The sequence below is a fragment of the Lepidochelys kempii genome, chromosome 17 (genome assembly GCF_965140265.1).
Source record: "Lepidochelys kempii isolate rLepKem1 chromosome 17, rLepKem1.hap2, whole genome shotgun sequence".
Taxonomy (NCBI): domain Eukaryota; kingdom Metazoa; phylum Chordata; order Testudines; family Cheloniidae; genus Lepidochelys; species Lepidochelys kempii.
The window spans coordinates 20,169,976-20,187,477 of record NC_133272.1 but is presented as its reverse complement, the minus strand read 5'-3'; the positions used below and the strand labels follow the sequence as shown (position 1 = coordinate 20,187,477).

General features: G+C 49.5%; 1 protein-coding gene across 2 annotated transcripts; it reads right to left on the bottom strand.

Annotated features, from left to right (window-relative positions):
• Window positions 1-620: 620 nt before the first annotated feature.
• On the bottom strand, window positions 621-16,763 carry GAS2L2 (growth arrest specific 2 like 2). Of its 2 annotated transcripts, XM_073315638.1 has the most exons (7): window positions 16,576-16,763; window positions 15,702-16,078; window positions 12,918-13,156; window positions 11,993-12,100; window positions 9,982-10,078; window positions 8,717-9,017; window positions 621-4,483 (listed from the first exon to the last, which is right to left on the bottom strand). In XM_073315638.1, exons 2-7 carry the CDS (start codon window positions 16,057-16,059, stop codon window positions 2,461-2,463), a joined length of 3,126 nt encoding a protein of 1,041 aa, XP_073171739.1. In that variant the 5' UTR covers window positions 16,060-16,078; window positions 16,576-16,763; the 3' UTR covers window positions 621-2,460. The 2 variants fall into 2 exon arrangements, with proteins under 2 accessions (XP_073171739.1, XP_073171738.1); XM_073315637.1 differs by lacking the exon at window positions 16,576-16,763 and having other exon boundaries at window positions 15,702-16,116.
• Between the last annotated feature and the right edge of the window lie 739 nt (window positions 16,764-17,502).

The window sequence follows — 17,502 nt, the reverse complement described above, 5'->3', positions numbered from 1 at the left end:
GTGCCTTGTATAATGGTACTAACACCTCCTTATCTCTACTGGAAATACCTCGCCTGATGCATCCCAAGACCACATTAGCTTTTTTCACGGCCATATCACATTGGCGGCTCATAGTCATCCTGTGATCAACCAATACTCCGAGGTCCTTCTCCTCCTCTGTTACTTCCAAGTGATGCGTACCCAGTTTATAACAAAAATTCTTGTTATTAATCCCTAAATGTATGACCTTGGACTTTTCACTATTAAATTTCATCCTACTACTACTACTACTCCAGTTTACATTCCTGACCCCATTTGCCATTCCTGATCCCCCCACCCTCCTGTCCACAATCTTAAATATGGAGCAGGCCACATCTGGACCTGACTTGTTCTACTGCCTGGACCTGACTGTCCTATTTCCTGCTGCCTCCTTTAATGAACAGAAATTTAAAAATCCAGAACATTTTTTTGCAAAAAAATTCCTCATTTTTGTAAATCAGCATTCCAAAAATGCGAAAATTCCCACCAGCTCTAATTAACAAAGACCGTGTAAACTCTTGCATTCTTGTCTTTATGAACTCACGTTTCCTATTTAATCCTCTCTTGGAAAGCCTAGCCATAGGTCCAAAGTTAGGGATTTTTAATGACCCAAAGGAAAAATAGGTTGTTTTGGAAACAATTTCTCCCATGTAAAGTGCAACAAAGGGTTCATCTAGTAAGCTATTTCATCCCTGGGTTACAGGCATCGTTGCTATCAGTGGATCAGTCTTTGCATATCCCCACTGAAACAGAAGAGTTACTGAATCAGACGAGTTTTTGGAATGTCTCTATTGCACAAACACTGAGAATTGTATAGTGATCAAAGGTTTAGGAATACGCTATATAACTGGAACAAGCAGCATTATTAATAGTCACCTCAAATACTATTTCCAAGAGTTATAACAGTAAAGACAATTCACACATAAATTACACAGAGCATTCGTGGGTATCAAGACACTGTGGGTGGTCTCTAAAGGGCTCTTTCCTGATATCACAAAGCATCTCTAGCGCTAGCATGTTGGTTAAAAACAAACCCACCATCTGAATCTATGATTGTATTTCTTTCAGCTCTTGTCGTTTCAAGTAACTTCCTATTTCAAATGCATGGATGGCTACTGGTTTAACAATAATAATGACAAGCTTAAAATACGTGCAGGCAACTATGGCCCAGACCCTGAGCTGAAGTAAATCAAATTTACATCAGCTGAGTATTTGGCCCCGGTAATTTCATGAAAAAGGGGGAAATGGTCTGATTAGGGACTTTGACACAATTCATGGGCTATTCCACTTCCAGAGTTTTAGAAAACTCCCTTTGAATGCAACGAGAATTTTGTGAACAAAATGAGGCTGGCATGTTGCCCATTTCATATAAAAGGCAGAGCAATCTTGGGGGAACCTTTTCAAAAGCAGGGCTCAATACTGCCTTACAAGTGCACTTGGGATTCCCACTGGGATCAATACAAGAGTCATCCATGGATCTAGGACAATAATAATAATACTTTGCCTTCCTCTTGTGCCTTTCACCTGAGGATCTCAAAGTGCTTTACAAATATTCACTAAGCTCGGTGCCTTAAGAGGTAAGCATTATTAGCCCCATTTTACAGATGGGGAAACTGAGGCACAGAAGGATTTAATTATTTGAACCCAGTTGTCCTGCTTTAAAAACAAGACCATGCTCTTTCTTCTCTCTGCATGGGCTAAACTGGCCTCTGTATTTGCAATTTATGGGCCAAATTCTCCTCCCAATTCCACAAGTACACCATCCCTGGAAATCCACCAGATTAATTGAGAGGGGAATTTAGAAGTACATCTGTCAAAGAAAAATATTACAATGGATTTGGCGTGGCTCTCAGGGGCAAGGAGAAAACGATCAGACATATCACTGGCATCTCCCCCTGCTGATAGTACTTTTGCACTAAAAATATTTACATTTCCATCTGCTGGAAAAGAAAAAATGTGGCAGCCATTGTACCACACTGTTAGTTATCCGTTTTCGCCCTTTGTTCTAAATTCTGTTCTTAGTTCCAGACTTGGGACCGAGTTTTCAAAGATGCCTCATCCCAAATTGCGGACTCAGTTTGCCACTTTGAGGGGTTAGTGCATGTCCAAAAACCAGGAGAGAGCACAAAATTGTACCTGCAGTTTTTGAGGGTCATGTTGAGGCCTCTTTGAAAACCTGCCTCTTAGATTCTCTTCCTTCAAAACAAATGTCGCATTTCTTTGGCCCAAATGAACAGGTTATTTTTTTGAGCCACTCAGCTGAGAACCTGGGAGAACTTCAGCTTCACCCCCAATATCATCAGTTCACTGGCTTCTCATCTGTTGGGCCGGAGTCTCCTCTCTAACCCCGTTTCTCCAATGCGGCTGGAGGAGAATGTGGCTCACTGTAGAGCTATAAACACTGACAACTGGGAGGCAAAACTGGCACCAGCAGGCAAGACATCAGACCCAGGATTCCTCATCTTCTTCTGTGAGCCACACTTTGGTATCTGCTAGGACTGTCTTCTTCCCAGATTGTGGGGAGCCACTGTGTTCTGAAAGCCAAGCCTCTTCCTCGGACCCAGCATTTCCTGTGCTGTTCTGCCTTGTACTATCCAGGCTGTCCTGAGTTGGCCGGATCTGATGCTTTAAGCTATGGGCCTTCTCTTGGGCTTTGGCACTGGCCACTTTCTGTGCCTGTCGGTAGGTCACTGGAGTGGGGATTTTGGATGGCCGTTTCTCAGGTCTGTTGTCCCTGCGTGGGCGGATTTTGGGGCGTAGCTTTAGCTTGTAGATGGATGGCACCCGTTCAGGCTTCTTCAGGGACCTTTTGGGCTTACCTTGAGGCAGTTTGGACTTTTCAAGGCCGCCCACAGAGGCTGGACAATTGATAGATGCCTTGGGGCCATCAAAGGCTGCCTGAGGAGCTTTGCTATTTCTACTGACTGCAGCAGACCCTGCATGGCTTGTGTGAGGCGGCTGCCTCCTTGACCGCTTGCCTTTGGTTTCATTGAACACGTTCTCCTGGAACAAAGCCCCTTCTGGCTCCAGAAGCTTCTTTTCCACCTGGTTTCCATTCACCAGAGGCGAACTTGGCTGAGAGGAAACCCTCACAGCCCCCTTGGGTGGGATCTTGGCGATCCAGTTCTCCACATTCACTGGGTGGAGTGGCTTGTGCCACTGGGAGAGTTCGTCAATCACATCACCATAGCGGAATCCAGCCGGGTGCCATTTTGCCTCTCCGCTGGGCACATAGACACCACTCCGGGGCACACCCTTGCCACAGGGCAAGGTCTGCCTGGCGCTTGTAAAGGAAGACAGGGAGGGCGTGGAGGACCTGAGCCCACTTACATCACTGGCTGTGGTGACGCTCGCTGGGCTGCAGTCCAGGGCGAAGTCGCCCAGCTGGTTCCCTTCAGGGTGGTGGCTTTCATCCGAATCAGCCTCTAGAACCTTTATGTTGGATAAGATCTCATCTTCTAGGCTCCTGTACAGCACCTGCTCCTGGGCCAGGTTGATGGGCAAAGGCGTATACACACGTTCCCTCTCCTCTGAGCAGCCTATTGGATCCCCACCACTCCTGCTGCTGCTGTTATTGGTGTTCCCTGGCTCTACCTCCTGCCCCAGTTTGGCCTTTGGATCCTTGTCCTTCCCTGCTGGATCTGACAGGCCGAGTCTATCTTCTGGACTAGTGGGAAGGTTGGTCAACAATGTCTCTGGCTTGACTGCCCCACTGCATTGTCTGTGCCCCTGAGAGCCTTCCTCAGTCCTGGACATGACTTTGATCTTTGAGAGAGCTGGGGCTTTTGCCATTTCACTGGCAGGGGCTTTCCACCCATTTCGGAGGCGGGGCTCCCCCTGGTGGCTCTGAACAGGGGTTGGGGGCCTGCTGAATGTGGGGCCGGCTTTGACTGGGATCTTAGTGCTACTTTCCTGTTTTGGAGTCTGGCCCATGTGTTTAACTGGGGAGGATGGCAACACAACCCCAGCATCCCCCCAGCCGTGTGCACCGTTGAGGCTCTGTGCAGCTCCCTTGGAATCCTGTTGTGAGGAGAGATGAAGAGGTTTCATTGGGCTGCAGGAACGGACCATCCCAGGAAAGCTCTTGACCCCTGATTCCTGAGGCTTGTGAGCCTGTGGAAAGGGTTTGACTCCATGCTGGGTGCTCCTTGATGGCTGAGCTGTTCTGTCTTTTGGCACTGTCATCTGGGGCCTGGACTCTGTACACCTGGCTTGCACAAGCCTAGCTGGGTCCTTCTGATTCTTCCCAGGGATTCTACTAGTCTGACGCCCTCTCTGGGGCTCTAGGAGAGCTTCCGAGGCACCAGAACCATCCTCCTCGCTTCCAGTCAGTTGTGAGGTCAGGGAGGACGTAGAAACACACAGCGTATCCCTCCGGCTCTGGGTGGAGGAGGTCTGCTGGGTCGCAGATCTTTCTTCAGCAAACTGCTGCCTCCGTGAAGGAGTAGCAGACCGCTCGGTTGCCCTATAACAGAGACAAAGCATCAGATTGATGTGTCAGTCGCCTCTAGCCCTAGGGAGGCGGGTACCTGCGTTGCTCTGGGCATGAAGCTGGTTCTGTGCTGACAAGCAGTGGGAGGGGGTATACATCCCTCGTTAGGGGCTGTAATCATTGGTCTTGTGATGCACTCACAAGCTGGCACAAAGTCCAGTGCAGGCCACCACCTCTGGGAGGTGGTGACAAGCTCAAATTCAGCAAGACAGGGCCCCATAGTGTCATCAACTCCACTAAAAACCACAGGCATGGGTTACGTTTTGTGATACATTACAATAGTTACATTTTGGCGCTGCTGAGAGCGAGGGGCTGAGCGCGCTGCCTGAAGTCAGAGTTAGCACGGGCAGACGCCCCAGTACAGCTCTGCCAGCGTGTCTCTACCCTGACATACCACCCACCCAATCAACGCAGGGACATCACACAGATTGCCAATAACCTACCTGCACCTGGAAACAGCTCTACCTCTTCTCGTTCCAGGCCTTGTCCTACAGCTCTGCCAGTGCCCCTCAAGCCTGACCTACAGTCCCCCCCACTTGTTCCAGTCCTGGACCCTAACACACACAAGCACTGCCAATGACCCTCAGTCCAGTCCTGGGGCCTCACTTGAGCAGAAACTCTATAGCGGCTAAGTGACTCCCTCCAGCTGATCCCAAGATGACCCTGATGGGCACTGAAGAAGACCATGGCCAACTATGCTCAAGCTTGAAACAGGTCCTTTGAGGTGGGAACCAAACAGGAACAACGGGGGCACTGGGAGTCCTGGAAGGCACCACAAAGGAAGCCTGGCTAGCAGTAAAATGTACCGTTCACTGCGTAATTCTCCAGCTTTGTCCAATGCCAGCCGCTCTTCAGTGTCAAAAAGAAAAGGAGGACTTGTGGCACCTTAGAGACGAACCAATTTATTTGAGCATAAGCTTTCGTGAGCTACAGCTCACTTCATCGGATGTTACTCTGAAACTCTTCAGTGTCAAAAGAAAAGGAGGACTTGTGGCACCTTAGAGACTAACCAATTTATTAGAGCATAAGCTTTCGTGAGCTACAGCTCACTTCATCAGATGCATATCGTGGAAACTGCAGCAGACTTTATATATACACAGAGAATATGAACCAATACCTCCTCCCACCCCACTGTCCTGCTGGTAATAGCTTATCTAAAGTGATCATCAGGTGGGCCATTTCCAGCACAAATCCAGGTTTTCTCACCCTCCACCCCCACACACAAATTCACTCTCCTGCTGGTGATAGCCCATCCAAAGTGACAACTCTTTACACAATGTGCATGACAATCAAGTTGGGCTATTTCCTGCACAAATGCAGGTTTTCTCACATCCCCCCACCCCCATACACACACAAACTCACTCTCCTGCTGGTAATAGCTCATCCAAACTGACCACTCTTCAAGTTTAAATCCAAGTTAAACCAGAACATCTGGGGGGGGGGTAGGAAAAAACAAGAGGAAACAGGCTACCTTGCATAATGACTTAGCCACTCCAAGTCTCTATTTAAGCCTAAATTAATAGTATCCAATTTGCAAATGAATTCCAATTCAGCAGTTTCTCGCTGGAGTCTGGATTTGAAGTTTTTTTGTTTTAAGATAGCGACCTTCATGTCTGTGATTGCGTGACCAGAGAGATTGAAGTGTTCTCCGACTGGTTTATGAATGTTATAATTCTTGACATCTGATTTGTGTCCATTTATTCTTTTACGTAGAGACTGTCCAGTTTGACCAATGTACATGGCAGAGGGGCATTGCTGGCACATGATGGCATATATCACATTGGTGGATGTGCAGGTGAACGAGCCTCTGATAGTGTGGCTGATGTTATTAGGCCCTGTGATGGTGTCCCCTGAATAGATATGTGGGCACAATTGGCAACGGGCTTTGTTGCAAGGATAAGTTCCTGGGTTAGTGGTTCTGTTGTGTGGTATGTGGTTGTTGGTGAGTATTTGCTTCAGGTTGCGGGGCTGTCTGTAGGCAAGAACTGGCCTGTCTCCCAAGATTTGTGAGAGTGTTGGGTCATCCTTTAGGATAGGTTGTAGATCCTTAATAATGCGTTGGAGGGGTTTTAGTTGGGGGCTGAAGGTGACGGCTAGTGGCGTTCTGTTATTTTCTTTGTTAGGCCTGTCCTGTAGTAGGTAACTTCTGGGAACTCTTCTGGCTCTATCAATCTGTTTCTTTACTTCTGCAGGTGGGTATTGTAGTTGTAAGAAAGCTTGACAGAGATCTTGTAGGTGTTTGTCTCTGTCTGAGGGGTTGGAGCAAATGCGGTTGTATCGCAGAGCTTGGCTGTAGACGATGGATCGTGTGGTGTGGTCAGGGTGAAAGCTGGAGGCATGCAGGTAGGAATAGCGGTCAGTAGGTTTCCGGTATAGGGTGGTGTTTATGTGACCATTGTTTATTAGCACTGTAGTGTCCAGGAAGTGGATCTCTTGTGTGGACTGGACCAGGCTGAGGTTGGTGGTGGGATGGAAATTGTTGAAATCATGATGGAATTCCTCAAGGACCCATCTGGACCCATGGAAAAGAAGCCCTTTAGGAATTCCATCATGATTTCAACAATTTCCATCCCACCACCAACCTCAGCCTGGTCCAGTCCACACAAGAGATCCACTTCCTGGACACTACAGTGCTAATAAACAATGGTCACATAAACACCACCCTATACCGGAAACCTACTGACCGCTATTCCTACCTGCATGCCTCCAGCTTTCACCCTGACCACACCACACGATCCATCGTCTACAGCCAAGCTCTGCGATACAACCGCATTTGCTCCAACCCCTCAGACAGAGACAAACACCTACAAGATCTCTGTCAAGCTTTCTTACAACTACAATACCCACCTGCAGAAGTAAAGAAACAGATTGATAGAGCCAGAAGAGTTCCCAGAAGTTACCTACTACAGGACAGGCCTAACAAAGAAAATAACAGAACGCCACTAGCCGTCACCTTCAGCCCCCAACTAAAACCCCTCCAACGCATTATTAAGGATCTACAACCTATCCTAAAGGATGACCCAACACTCTCACAAATCTTGGGAGACAGGCCAGTTCTTGCCTACAGACAGCCCCGCAACCTGAAGCAAATACTCACCAACAACCACATACCACACAACAGAACCACTAACCCAGGAACTTATCCTTGCAACAAAGCCCGTTGCCAATTGTGCCCACATATCTATTCAGGGGACACCATCACAGGGCCTAATAACATCAGCCACACTATCAGAGGCTCGTTCACCTGCACATCCACCAATGTGATATATGCCATCATGTGCCAGCAATGCCCCTCTGCCATGTACATTGGTCAAACTGGACAGTCTCTACGTAAAAGAATAAATGGACACAAATCAGATGTCAAGAATTATAACATTCATAAACCAGTCGGAGAACACTTCAATCTCTCTGGTCACGCAATCACAGACATGAAGGTCGCTATCTTAAAACAAAAAAACTTCAAATCCAGACTCCAGCGAGAAACTGCTGAATTGGAATTCATTTGCAAATTGGATACTATTAATTTAGGCTTAAATAGAGACTTGGAGTGGCTAAGTCATTATGCAAGGTAGCCTGTTTCCTCTTGTTTTTTCCTACCCCCCCCCCCAGATGTTCTGGTTTAACTTGGATTTAAACTTGAAGAGTGGTCAGTTTGGATGAGCTATTACCAGCAGGAGAGTGAGTTTGTGTGTGTATGGGGGTGGGGGGATGTGAGAAAACCTGCATTTGTGCAGGAAATAGCCCAACTTGATTGTCATGCACATTGTGTAAAGAGTTGTCACTTTGGATGGGCTATCACCAGCAGGAGAGTGAATTTGTGTGTGGGGGTGGAGGGTGAGAAAACCTGGATTTGTGCTGGAAATGGCCCACCTGATGATCACTTTAGATAAGCTATTACCAGCAGGACAGTGGGGTGGGAGGAGGTATTGGTTCATATTCTCTGTGTATATATAAAGTCTGCTGCAGTTTCCACGATATGCATCTGATGAAGTGAGCTGTAGCTCACGAAAGCTTATGCTCTAATAAATTGGTTAGTCTCTAAGGTGCCACAAGTCCTCCTTTTCTTTTTGCGAATACAGACTAACACGGCTGTTACTCTGAAACCTGTCTTCAGTGTCAGTGACTATACCGACTGCTCAGCACAGCATCCATGGGAATCATCCGGGAAACCAAGCCCAAGGCCTTTCGCAAACTTCTTTTCATTACCTGGCCGAAGGGACCCTCCTGGGTTCTGACTGCTCCCGCAGGGGCCTGAGCCTGGAATCCTTCTTACTGGTGCTATCTGGCGATGGAGATGAATGAAGCTTCCGGCTGGTGCTGAGGCTCTGGGGGGTGTAGGTCCTCCACTCCACTGGGGGCAGGGGGCTTTGGGACCTGCTCACGATTAGGGTGGGCTGGGGCTTCTTTGGGTTGTCTGTCCTGGGTGTCGGGCAGACCTTGATCTCATGCTGCACCTGTATTGCCTGCAGCCTTTGAGGGCTTGTCAGCTTGACAGCCTGCTTGTGAGCTGTGAAGAGATTCAGAGACTCAGTATCTCTGGTCACCACGCTCCGGTGGATTAACCTTGTGGGGTGGCTGTACTGGTGTGCCAGACCTAAGCAGTGCCGGATAGTACCAACCACTTCCAATTCAACTGTGCACGTTCTAACTCGCCATGGAGCCTGGGGTAGACCAGAATTTACGCCAGCCCACTCCAAGCCTCATGGTGAAAATCCCTTGTGAATACTCATGATGGATTGGAAAGTTGGCCCTGTGGCACACCTAGGAATTTCACATGGGTCTTTAACTTCTAGGAATAATTTACTCAGCTGGAATAAAGCAAGATCTCGTTGTCTTACGACATTTCTATTGTCCAGATGCTGAAATGCAGTGAGCAGATCTCACATTATTCTGCCACCGTAATTGGCTCCCTGAGGCATTTTAAACCTTGTGAAATATACAAAAAAAAAACCAAAAACAAAACCCTAAATACAATAGTCCCAAAGGGCAATTCCTACACACACTCCTAGGCAGGACTGGGGTGTTGCAGGTCTCTCTCCCTTCTGAAGTGCTAACCTGACCTCTAGTGGCACTATGGGAGACAAACGGCTTCCCTGGAGCCTTCTCCATGCTGTAAGGAGGCACCTGCCTCTTGCTACAAGAACCCAGAAAGAAATGACCCCTACCAAAAAGTTCCTGTGACCCTGTCAGAGATTTATAAAGGCTGAGCTGCTTTCCACCCAGCACCGTAGCCATGGGCGAGCCTAGGGAATTGTTCAGATCGGATGTGCTTCTCCAGTCTGTCTATGCTTCTTTGCTGTTCTTCGCTGTGACCCACACAGTCTTCTACTACTGAGGACCTGATGACAGCGAAGGGGACACACCCACCAGATTCTAAACTCATCCAAGGAGAAGAGTCACCCCCCCCATGCAGACCTCCCCAAGGCTGCACGCATCGAATCTGCCAACTGAAGCAGCACAAGGAGACTTACACAGCGAGGTGCACCGGCAGGGGTCATGCTTATCCAGATAATGCTCCAGTGTGTCCCAGCCACCTCCAACCCGCACCATCACATGATTCCGGAGGATCTGGAACAAACAGAGCACCCATGAACGGGGGCTCACCTGGGCCTGCAGCGTCCTGAGCTGAGAAATGAGTGAAAGCTCAACAGATGGATATCGCCATCCTGTTGGTTTTTTTCCAGGGAGGTGTATACAGTATTTCACAGGCACATGACTGGGGATGCACACAGGGTTACATGCACACGTATATGTGATGCGCATAATAATAATTCCAGGTGCCATAGCATATTGTGGTTTTCATGGCCATAGGTGGGGAGAGAACCCAGGACCTTTGGCTTCCAAAACAGCCTCTACCCCTAGAATTAAAGGAGAACCTCATACTCTCTGTGGGCCAGCTACTAGATAACATCCTCAAACAGATGTGCAGCCAGGTTTTCCAAAGAGATCAGGGCCAGATTTTGCCACGCTTGGCGCCCCAGATTTTCCAAAGAGCTCAGCACCTGCCGTGTTAATACAGCACAGCCAGTGTGTATTCAATGTGCTGAGCCCTTCTGGAAATCCCAACGCTACGGACTGACCCTGATCGGTGCAGAATATCCTAGTCTTCCACTGACTTCATTGCTCAGCCCATCTCAGGAGCAGGCGTTTAGCTTGTACACTACAATACACGCATGCAAACACATGCATGCATTTGGTTTACATGCCTGCCTATGCATGCATACCTAGCCATGCACATGGTTACATAGGTGTGTGCACACATGAATAACCGCTCTTACCCAGGTACATGTGGACAATGTGTAAAAAAACCATGTAGTCCAAAGAGAATTTGAATACACTCAGATGAACCGGCAGGGGTGGAGGACCTGCAGCCAGGAGCGCAGTTGCCTATGATTCCTGCCATGGAAAATATGCAGGTTCTCACACACAACACAATACAGAGCTTGCTACCACCATGTCTTACTCCAGCAGGATGCCTCGGGGACCTAGTGATTATTCAGTTAATTGAGAGATGTACATGCAGGTCAGACCATGATGGCATCTCTGACGGCAGGAGAGGGGTTTGAGGGTTAATCTGGGTGGCCACCCCTACAAAGAGAAGAAAATCTGAGGGTCCTCTCCAGGCAACCATAACCTGCAGGGCACATGGCTTTCACTGCAATCACTGAAAAGGCTATCACCCAGGAAAGTTAATGAAGGGGCCTAGAGACCTGAAAGAAACCAACTGGAGAGAATACAGAGGAGGATGGAGAGAGGGAGGGATGACCCTACCCATGTTTCCCCCCACAGTGAATGCCCCGCTGGTGAAAGGCACCAGACTGACAGCTCTGGAGGCTGGAGCCCCGTACTCATCCACTGGACAGCTGGTATGGCCCTGGCAGCACCAAGGGGAGCTTCCCTCCTGCAGCCCCATTCATTTCTCACCCAGAGAGAGCACTTCTAGGGAGAAAGGGGAACGCACGCTCCATGGCCCAGTCAGTCCAACCAATGGGCCGGCTGGGGTGGAGGGGTTTTGAGACATGGTCCCCTGTCCCACTAGGAAGTGGAGTGACTCATTTCACCAAGTGACATCAGAGGGCTTCTGTGTTGGGTCCCCACTGAGCTGTCCCATCCTACTTAAGGTGAAGACATGCAGATCCCATCACTAATCCTCACTGCCATTCAGCCTGAATGCATTTTGCTCTGTGCTAACGCAGCATAGTATGAAAATCTCTGCCTTGCGAATGGTCACGATGCTCGGTTACTCTGACTCTGGCCGCCTCGCTTGCCATATCGACACATGCCGTCTTCTGGAGTGGGACCAGGCACAACGAGAGGTGAAGAGCCCATGTTTGGTGAATCCCGCCCCCAGGACACAGCATCCCAGCCCCAGATGGGAGCAGCAGTGTAGGTGCCCTTCCAACCCCTAGCCTAGATGAGACGGTCCCGGTAACACACAGACCAACATAACAGCACCTGGAAAGCGCACCCTCCTGGACTTACCCTGACAAAAATAAGGGTGTTGGAATCGCCCACGCGGTATTTTCCTTCAGACACCTTGATCATGGAGAACTGGACTGGGCACGTGCAGCGGCTCACCAGGTGTTGGACCTGTGGAGTCCATTCACGGTCAATAGGAGGAAAGTGCTGCTCCCTGAACACCCTGGATAACATTATAGCTTGGGGAGGGGGGTGCCAGGCTCCTTAGGCCCATTCTCTGCCAGACAGACCGGGGTGCTAGGGCTTATCCAAATCTCATCAAAGCCACTCGATCCTGTAAAAACAGACTGGAAATCCCACACGAAAAGATTTCTGCGGCTGCCTTCTTGTGCTTGGGCCCTGAAAACCAGGCTTCTGGCTCGGGCTATATTTGGAAACTGGGAGCACAGAAGCCATCACAAAAATAAAAATACCCAACAGGGGTTGGGGAGGAAATTAGCTGAACATTCTTGAACCTCTAACGAGATCCAGGTCAGGATCACGTAGCGCTCGATGTGAAGATCCAGGAAGTTTAAGCCATGCTAATTTGGACCTTCGGATTTCTAACTGGGGCCAGCTAACAATTGAAGAAATCGGTTCCCTTTGCACTATTTCGTTCAGTAATTTGACTCTTATTATCTTCTAACCCCAGTTAGTGCCACTAACCACTGGAGGGTCTGGCCTGCTGGAAACAGAAGCGCAGAACTCCTGCTAACTCTACTGGGTTTTAAATACCCATGAGCCAAGAATAAGAATCTCTCACATTCAGGTAGCACCTTCCTCCCTGAAAGGTCCCAAAGTAGATTGCATATAACAGAGAACCTCCCTCTACATTGAGACAGGCCCCCAGTCAGGTTCTCCTGAAGTTCACGCCTGGACAGAACAATGAGTATCAGGGAACTCAGACCCCCAGTGCCTGCCAGTGGCTTACAGTTCCCCACCCCTTTACCATCTGGTCCAGGTTCTTGAAGTCACAAGGCTTCCTCTGGGGCTTGGGAAGTGGGGTATCCTCAGGGGGGAGGTCCATCTCCTCTCGGATCTCCTCCTCAATCTCCTCCTCCATTTGGATCAGGGTGGGAGCACTCATCCCGAAGCGAGAGGCCCGGCGGGACACCTCCAGCAGGCACAGCACAAAGTTTTTCTCATTCTTCCTCAGCACCAGGTCCTCCGTCTCAAACATCAGCACCTCTGAGGCACAGCAAATGAGCGAAACGTGGGAAGAAGGAGAGGAAGGATGGAAAGAAGGAATGAGAGACAAGGGCAGAGCCAGTGAGAGCAGCAGCGCTGATGTGTCTGGGGTGGTGAATTGTCCCACGGATGCAGCATGTACGCTATGATGGGCATTTAATCGCGTGGCCACAGATCTCTGCAACAGAGACTGTCTGATGTAGGAAGAGCTAAGCAAGGCCTTGTGTGGTGAGACAATATGAGTGAGAGCCAGCCTGACCTATTACCATTCTGCAGGGAGCCAACTGTGAAGACATGGGTGAAGATGTACCCTCCGTGTTTAACCTCTTCAGGCCTAAGGGGGTACAGTAAGTGGTGGGACACATATTGGATATGTCCTGCCCTGATAGGCCAAGTAAAGGGGTACTTGCATGGAAAATCCTTGATATACCAAGCAAATGTGTAGGTACATACAAGGTGTCAGTATCCTTGTATGAACATACATCAGGGATTCCTTAGGTATAAATATGGGGTATCCTGCTCATGAGATGCCAGGCAAGTGGGCATTCAGACCCACCTTACAGGGGGAGAGTGAAGGGGCTCATTCTGCTTAGTGTATCAAAAGGAAGACCTAGAGGTGACTTGATCACAGTGTATAGGTACCTTTGTGGGGCGACAATACTGGCTCTTTAATTACATCTAAGGGAGAAAAGTAGAATAAAAGCCAATGGCTGGTAGTTAGAGTCAGACAAATTCAAGTTAGAAACAAAGCACAATTTTTAATAGGGAGGGTGATTAACCGTAGGAGCTAGCTCCCAAGGGAAGGGGTGGATTCTCAATCTCTTGACATCTGCAAATAAGGCCTTTCTGGAAGAGATGCTTGAGGCAAACACAAATCACTGGGCTCAACACAGGAGTAACTGGGGGAAGCTCTCTGGCCTGGGTTATACAGGAGATCAGACTAGGTGAACTAATGGTCCCTACTGGTCTTAAACTCTCTGGATCTATGAATCACGAGCATGCCCAGCGCTTTTCTGGAAGTGGATGCTAATGTCTTGATAAAGTGAGGCCGTGAGCACAGACATTGCTTTGGCTGGGGAAGGGTTAAACAGAATCTGGGCTCCCCCCTGGCTCCAGCTGTTCAAGGAGCTGAGGAGCAGAGGCTGGGTTCTGTGTGAGAGAACCAAGGCCTGGATTAGCCCTTCCGCGGCCAGCTGCCAGCTTTGACCAAGGAACTAAAACAACCACGTGGCCACAATCTCAGCCAGTCAACGAGGCAGAGATTGACACGCTGTTAGTGCACACCCCCCTCCCCGACCCTAGCTGCCAGCGCGGCACTGAACCCCAATCGGAGGGGAAATACGGAAATGCGTTAAGGCAGTGCTGCGTTAACGACATTCGCAGCTGCTGTTGCACGGGGCTTTAGCACAGGCTGCCAAAGATTCGGGTGTCTTTTGGAAAGAAGATATTCAAGGGGCAATGCAAATCAATCCAATCTACTAGCTACCTCCGACACATAGCGCTCTTATGTCCCTTTGCCAACTCCTGTCCCTACTGCAGTTTGTTGTTATTGTAGGGTTGACAGTGCTAACTTGAAATCAGATTTGCAATTCCTTTTTTTAGGGGGCGGGGAAAGTGTTCTGACTCCCAATGCGTTGTTCTTATTGTTATTCATTATTCGTATTGTGGTAGCACCTGGAGGCCCCAGCTGAGAGCGGGGCCCCTTTGCGCTGGGTGCTGCTTGTACACACAGTGAGAGACTAGCCCTGCCCCAAGGAGCTGACAAGCGAAATACACAAGACACACAAGAAGGTGGGAGAAACAAAGGATATTGGCCCCCTTTGCAGATGGGGAAGTGAAGCCCAAAGGGATGAACTGAATGGCCCGAGCTCCCATGGCTACTCAGTGGCAGAGTCAGGAACAGAATCTAGGCCAGTGCCTTAGGACATGATACTAGATGTCATGCCCTTCCTTAAGATGCTTCATCTCGGCGCTCAATCCCCAGACAGCATCTCAGTTTGGGCTAAGTTTAATGAGAAGGGAGGGAAAATGCACTTGTGATCAAGACTCTGGATGGGATCAGGACACTTGGGGCCTCCCTAACTGGGCCACTTTGTGACCTTGAGCAAGCGGCTTCTCTCCAGTTTCTCCTGTCTATAAATGGAGGATAAAGATGGAGGTGGCGGGGCTAACTGAATGTTTGCAAAGTGCTTTGAGATCCTCAGAGAGAAGGTGCTAAGAAAGAGCGAAGTATATTAGTTTGTCAGCTTTTTGGGGGGCAGGGGCCATCTTTTTGTTCTGTGTTTGTACAGCATCTAGCATCTAGGGTCTGGTCCATGACTGTTGCTCCTACAGGCTACCATAATACACCTAATAAATAATGTACAGCGCCCAGCACAATGGGGTCCTGGTGCATGACTGTGGTCCTAGGCACCAAAGCAAGACTAATAAATAATGAGAAGAAAAAGAATTGCCATGAGGTGAGGGGGCAGAAAAAGGTGTTAGAAATAAACAGAAAAGAAAATAATGGAAAGAAACTGGAGGAAAAGATCAGAATCCCCTTTACCTTTAATATCCATCTCCTTCCTGCACCACTGGATGAAGTTAGACACGTTATCCCTGGCCTGGAAGGTCCCTGGCTGGGCAGAGTCATTACAGGTCACCCCGTATCTGGGCAGCTGGAGCTTGTGGGCCAGGCCCGGATAGTCGCGGGAGAACTCTCTGGCCACATGGGTGATGTTGTTGGCATGGAAGCACAGCATGGAGCCCGTCTCCAGCACCTCCAGGAGGGACCCAACGTTGACGTCCAAGTCATAGAGTTCCTTGAGCCACTCGGCCAGGTCCTCCTTCATGGCGTAGAGATACTGCTCACTGGACTTGTAGGGCCGGATGCTCTGCACCGTGGCCCCCTGAATCCCAGCCATCTTGCCATGAGACACGGGGCTAAAGGGAGACAGAGAAGGGACGTCAAAGACTTCCATGTGGGACATTGAACCATCAACCCCTTGGTTTGGTTCCAGACTTACCCAGGTATGGTGAGTTTCCACCTCTCTGCCCCCAGAGTGGGTTCTCATGGGCCTGTCCCTGGACCCCCCCATCGCCATGACTTGCCAAACTGCAGATCTAGGCTGAAAAAGTTGCAAAATTTCTCCCCTCCTGAGGAGCGGCAAGTTCACTGGTGGCACAGCTCACTTGGTCCCCTAGTCGTGGGTAAGATCCCCTAGCCACCACAATTGCATTCCTGCAGGGAGTGCAAGTTCCTCCATCCACCCCACACGCAGCTGCTCAGCTCCTCCGAGCCCTCCACTGGAAGGCGCTGTCCTCATGCCTCATTCCTGCGCCCACGGCCCAGAGCCCTTGCTACCCCATCCCCCTGGAGGAACCTGCCTGCAGCCGTGCCCCATTGCGAGGGGACACACTTTCCTAGGCTGGGAACTGACCTTTCCCCAGGAAGGCTCTCCCTCTTTCTTCGACAAGGAGCTGGGGCGTTTCTCCTTCACCCAGAGCTCCTGCTGCCTGCCCTTCACCCCCTTGGGAATCTCAGAAGCCTGTCTCCTTCCCCCGAGCAGTTGCTTGGAGCTGGAGTCGATTTAAACGGGAAATCACCCCTCCTGGACAGCCCAGTGTTTTGTTTCCTTACCCAAGTGCTGTTCTCTTCTCCTTGGTGACACAGGCTTGCTACAAACACTCCCCGTTAACCCCTTAGGCTCCTGCTTTCCCAACCAATGGGCCTCACTCCTTTTTTTTTTTTTTTTTTAAAGCAACAATCATCCCAAACCAGTAGATTTTAAAACAACTCTGAACTCCCCCAAAGTTTGGGAGCATTTGGGTCTGGAGCATTGGTTTGGGGGCGGTTGTTTAGAAATATCATATGACTCTACGGCATGTTTCCTCCGAGGATCTCAAAACACTTTACAACCATTAATGAATTGATCCTCAGTTCCTCCTCCCCCACGGCCCTCTCTGTGCAGTACTGTAGGTCTGTCCCATTTTACAGATTGGCAAACTGAGGCACTGTGACGGGGAAGCGGCTTGGTCAAGGTCCTACAGTGAGTCAGTGACAGACCCCCCAGGAGTCCCAGTCTCCTGCTCAAAATGCTAAACACACCAGGCCAAATCCCACTCCACCCACGCAGCCCTGCTGAAGTTAGTCAAAGCGGATAGCCACAACTGAGGTTAAAATTTGGCCCTCTGCCTCAATTGAAAACCAGAGTGCCAGATCGTCAGCTGGGGTGTAACTCAAAACACCTGCACTGGAGTCAATAGAGCCGTGTCCATTCACACCAGCTGAGGATCTGGCCCTTTTGAAGCCAGGCACTGCAGGGCCCGGGCTCATCCGGCCTGTGTAACAGTCGATGGTATCACAC

Coding starts and splice junctions, on each gene's coding strand:
- GAS2L2 (XM_073315637.1), bottom strand. CDS start 16,116: ATGGAAGTCTTTGACGTCCCTTCTCTGTCTCCCTTTAGCCCCGTGTCT. Junction 13,157..15,701: donor GAAGGAGATGGATATTAAAG/GTAAAGGGGATT, acceptor GCTGTGCCTCAG/AGGTGCTGATGTTTGAGACG. Junction 4,484..8,716: donor AGGAGGGTCCCTTCGGCCAG/GTAATGAAAAGA, acceptor TCTCTGTTATAG/GGCAACCGAGCGGTCTGCTA.